General features: G+C 42.7%; 1 protein-coding gene across 1 annotated transcript; it reads left to right on the forward strand.

The window, feature by feature from the left end:
• Positions 1-802: 802 nt before the first annotated feature.
• Positions 803-1,105, forward strand: LOC123741832 (serotransferrin-1-like). Its single transcript, XM_045716023.1, has one exon. The coding sequence runs from the start codon at positions 836-838 to the stop codon at positions 1,103-1,105; it is 270 nt and encodes an 89-aa protein (XP_045571979.1). The 5' UTR covers positions 803-835.
• Positions 1,106-4,796: the final 3,691 nt, after the last annotated feature.

The following is a 4,796-nucleotide window of genomic DNA, read 5'->3' on the forward strand; positions in this document are numbered from 1 at the left end:
GAGTTTTCCAGGATAAAAAATACATGGAATGGAGGAAAAATCCTAGAGGTTAACCTGGTTCAGTCTGCTTTCCACCAGACACTGGGAGTTGAATTCACCTTTCACCAGGACAATGACCAAAAACACAAGGCCAAATATACAATGGAGTAGCTTACCAAGAAGACAGTGAATGTTCCTGAGTGGCCGAGTTACAGTTTTTACTTAAATCTACTTGAAAATCTATGGCAAGACCTGAAAATGGTTGTTTAGGAATGATCAACAACCAATTTGAAGAATTTTGAAAATAATAATGTTCAAATGTTGCACAATCCAGGTATGGAAAACTCTTCGAGACTTAGCCAGAAAGACTCACAGCTGTAATCGCTGCCAAAGGTTCTTCTACAAAGTATTGACTTAGGGGTGTGAATACTTATGGAAATGAGATATTTCTGTATTTCATTTTCAATACATTTTGTAAGATTTCTGTGTGTCTTAATATGGAGAATGGGGTCTTGGTCACGGTCTGCCATTATCAACAGCGACAATGGAGGGTTAAGGGTTAAGGGCTCGTGCTAATGGCTGGAGTGGAATAGGTGGAATACATCGATGCCATTCCATGTAATCCATTCCAACCATTATTATGAGCCTTCCTCCCCTCAGCAGCCTCCACTGCAGCTAATGATTGTGACAACGCTATCGATGATACCAATATTGACTAATGATCACAGAATGGATTTCTGTTCATGCTAGCAGGATTGTCATCAGCTAATCCTGACAATTATAGTCCTGATAATTCAAACTCTGGTCCTAGTGTCAGAATGCAGATAGTTTGTCACTATGACAAAATGAAATAAAAATGTCCTCACCTTCAATCTGCTGTTACCTGCTTACAGCCGCAGAGAAGGCCAACTGCGAGCTGCTGTGCAAGGATGGCACCAGAGCTCCCATCGACAGCTGCAAGACCTGCCACCTGGCCAGAGTACCCGCCCACGCTGTGGTCAGCCGCAAGGACCCCGACCTGGCCGATTGCATCTACAACAACGTGGAGGCTGTCAAAGGTACTGGACACCACTGTCAACTGTCCCCAGACAAAGACAACATCAATAGGACCAGGGCCTTTAGATAATTATGAATAAGATAACATGGGGGACCTGATCCTAGATCAGCACTCCTATTCTGAGATCATTTTTTAATATGGGACCTGGTGTTTTTTCTCCTCACAAGTCTGTGCAGCACCCCTGGTGGTAAGCACACATGCTTACACCTGCTCCCTCACCAAACACAGACCATACTATAATGCTACAGTATTGCTACAGTAAGATTTATTGGGCAGGTTTCCCGGACACCGATCAAGTGATGGTGGTGGCGAGGAGGGGCTCTGGGGTGAACTGGAACAACCTGAAGGGCAAGAGGTCATGCCACACTGGCTTGGGCAGAACTGCAGGCTGAAACATACCCATGGGTCTCATCCACAAAAAGAAAGCCCATTGCGACTTCAGTGAGTGGGCAGCTTTGTGTGTGTGTCATGCTGTGGTGAACTTCTCACACAATCTTCTCACAAGAGTTTATATGTCTCATCCTTTGCTTGAGTATGTCTATGAATGTAGTTTATCTCATACTGTGTCTCCTTCTTCCTGTATTCAGCTAAGTACTTCAGTAAGGGCTGTGCTCCTGGATCTGAGGTGGGCTCTCCCTTCTGTGCCCAGTGTAAGGGCAGTGGGAAGGCACGTGGAAGGAGATAAGGCCAAGTGCAAAGCCAACTCTGACGAGCAGTATTACTGTACGGATCTGATGTAGCCTTCAGGTGGGGAGCGCCTCCACAATGGGGGACTCATGGTGGAGCTGATAGTTGAGCCATGATGTATTATAATAGTGATGGTGGATTGTCCCAAATATCTTTGCTGGCCTATGGAAAAAAGGTATACCCAAACAAGCTTCAGCCCAGCTTAAACAAAAAAAAAGGGGGGAGGGGGGAACAGGTGCTGGACTGAGGGACTTGAAAATCCCCAAAACATTCCTTACCCCAGGATACTTCACCTGGTGACTATCAGGGAGAATACAATAAAAATCCCCAAAACATTCCTTACCCCAGGATACTTCACCTGGTGACTATCAGGGAGAATACATAAAAAATCCCCAAAACATTCCTTACCCCAGGATACTTCACCTGGTGACTATCAGGGAGAATACATTAAAAATCCCCAAAACATTCCTTACCCCAGGATACTTCACCTGGTGACTATCAGGGAGAATACATTAAAAAGCACTCTGTTTCTCCGTAAATCTGATACATTTATTGGTGGAAGAAACAAATAAACTGCTTACATTTCGGCATGAATCGCCTTCATCAGAGACTTGAGTAGGAAGGAACCTATATACCCTAGCAGCGGAGTCCACCACTCGTCATGTCAATCAAACATGTCAATACTGTAATTAGCAGGAGCATCTACACAGGTTATTCAAACAAGAGTAAGAGCAAAATGCAAGAGTCCTACACATACATTTTTTTTTACATTTTAGTCATTTAACAGACGCTCTTATCCAGAGCGACTTACAGTAGTGAATGCATACATTTCATACATTTTTTTCTCCGTACTGGTCCCCCGTAGGAATCGAACCCTAAACCCTGGCATATTATAAACACCATGCTCTACCAACTGAGCCACCAACTGAGCCACTTGAATAACAAAAGACAGAGAAATAAACAAATAAAAATGGATTTACAAAAACATGCGAAAGAGAGCTGTTCATTCAGACCCTTGTCTCAACGCAATCTAATCAGTCGATCCAAAGAGCTTGTCTCTGTAACAATTTTCTCACTATATTGCCACCTCTGGAAGAAAGATACACTTTTTCAATTCCCTAGAATTTCAAGGTAGATGCTGAGCCATGATTGTCATTCACATAATGCAGAGCGATCCGTATAGTCCATATTTTTGTGCAGATAGCTGTTTTGCGTTCAGCTACTCTTAATTTGAGACAACGTTTCGTCTGACGAATGTAAACTAGCCCGCATGGGCATTTGAGCATGTAAACAACATGTATTGTACTATAATTTATGAAGTATTTTACCTTGTATTCTTTCCCCCAACGTGGTTGGTATAACACTTTTGTGTCACTTGAGTTGGAACAATGTGGACAATGAACGTAGGATACGCAGAATTCGGGAGCAAACTGTGCATGACGCTATCTCTGATATTGCGACCCCTCCTAAAGCATATTTAGCTTTAAGCTTTGAGCGAGGGGTCACTTTGGAGAATAAGCGTTTGTGTTTGAGGATCACGCTTTAAAACCCAAAACCTAGCAGATTTCTCACATTTGTCTTTTTTGGTGAGGATGGCAACTCTATCAGTCTCTCGTGCTTATGAGCCATGTTGAGGAGACTATCACTGTAGCCGCGTTCGAGGAATCTCTTAATTATTTCAGCTTTTGTCTCAAAATCATTTGATTTGCTGCAGGTTGCCTTAGTCTAAGGAATTGGCCAGTAGGAATCTTGTGTTTTAGAGGTTTAGAATGATTACTATCAGTGCCGACCCATTCAGGGCAGGTGGGGCAGAGCTGCCCCCACCTTTTCAGCAACAATTTTTTAAATATATACAGTAGAAATCGGAAGTTTACATACACTTAGGTTGGAGTCATTAAAAGTCGTTTTTCAACCACTCCACAAATTTCTTGTTAACAAACTATAGTTTTGGCAATTCAGTTAGGACTACTTTGTGCATGACACAAGTCATTTTTCCAACAATTGTTTACAGACAGATTATTTCACTTATAATTCACTCTATCAGAATTCCAGTGGGTAAGAAGTTTACATACACTAAGTTGACTGTGCCTTTAAACAGCTTGAAAAATTCCAGAAAATGATGTCATGGCTTTAGAAGCTTCTGATAGGCTAATTGAAATCATTAGAGTCAATTGGAGGTGTACCTGTGGATGCATTTCAAGGCCTACCTTCAAACCCAGTGCTTCTTTGCTTGACATCATTGGAAAATCAAAAGAAATCAGCCAAGACCTCAGAAACAATATTGTAGACCTCCACAAGTCTGGTTCATCCTTGGGAGCAATTTCCAAATGCCTGAAAGTACCACGTTCATCTGTACAAACAATAGTACTCAAGTATGAACACCATTGGACCACGTAGTCGTAATACCACTCAGGAAGGAGATGCGTTCTGTCTCCTAGAGATGACCGTACCTTGGTGCGAAAAGTGTGAATCAATGCCAGAACAACAGCAAAGGACATTGTGAAGATGCTGGAGGAAACAGGTATAAAAGTATCTATATCCACAGTAAAACGAGTCCAATATCGACATAACCTGAAAGGCCGCTCAGCAAGGAAGAAGCCATTGCTCAAAAACCGCCATAAAACAGACAGACTACGGTTTGCAACTCCACATGGGGACAAAGATCGTACTTTTGGAGAAATGTCCTCTGGTCAATGATGAATCAAAAATAGACCTGTTTGGCCATAATGACCATTGTTATGTTTGGAGGAAAAAGGGGGAGGCTTTCAAGCCGAAGAACACCATGCCAACCGCGAAGCACGGGGGTGGCAGCATCATGTTGTGGGGGTGCTTTGCTGCAGGAGGGACTGGTGCACCTCACAAAATAGATGGCATCATGAGGGAGGGAAATTCTGTGGATATATTGAAGCAACATCTCAAAACATCAGTCAGAAAGTTAAAGCTTGGTAGCAAATGGGTCTTCCAAATGGACAATGACCCCAAGCATACTTCCAAAGTTGTGGCAAAATGGATTAAGGACAACAAAGTCAAGGTATTGGAGTGGCCATCACAAAGCCCTAACCTCAATCCTATA

This window comes from Salmo salar, chromosome ssa03, assembly GCF_905237065.1.
Source record: "Salmo salar chromosome ssa03, Ssal_v3.1, whole genome shotgun sequence".
Lineage (NCBI taxonomy): Eukaryota > Metazoa > Chordata > Actinopteri > Salmoniformes > Salmonidae > Salmo > Salmo salar.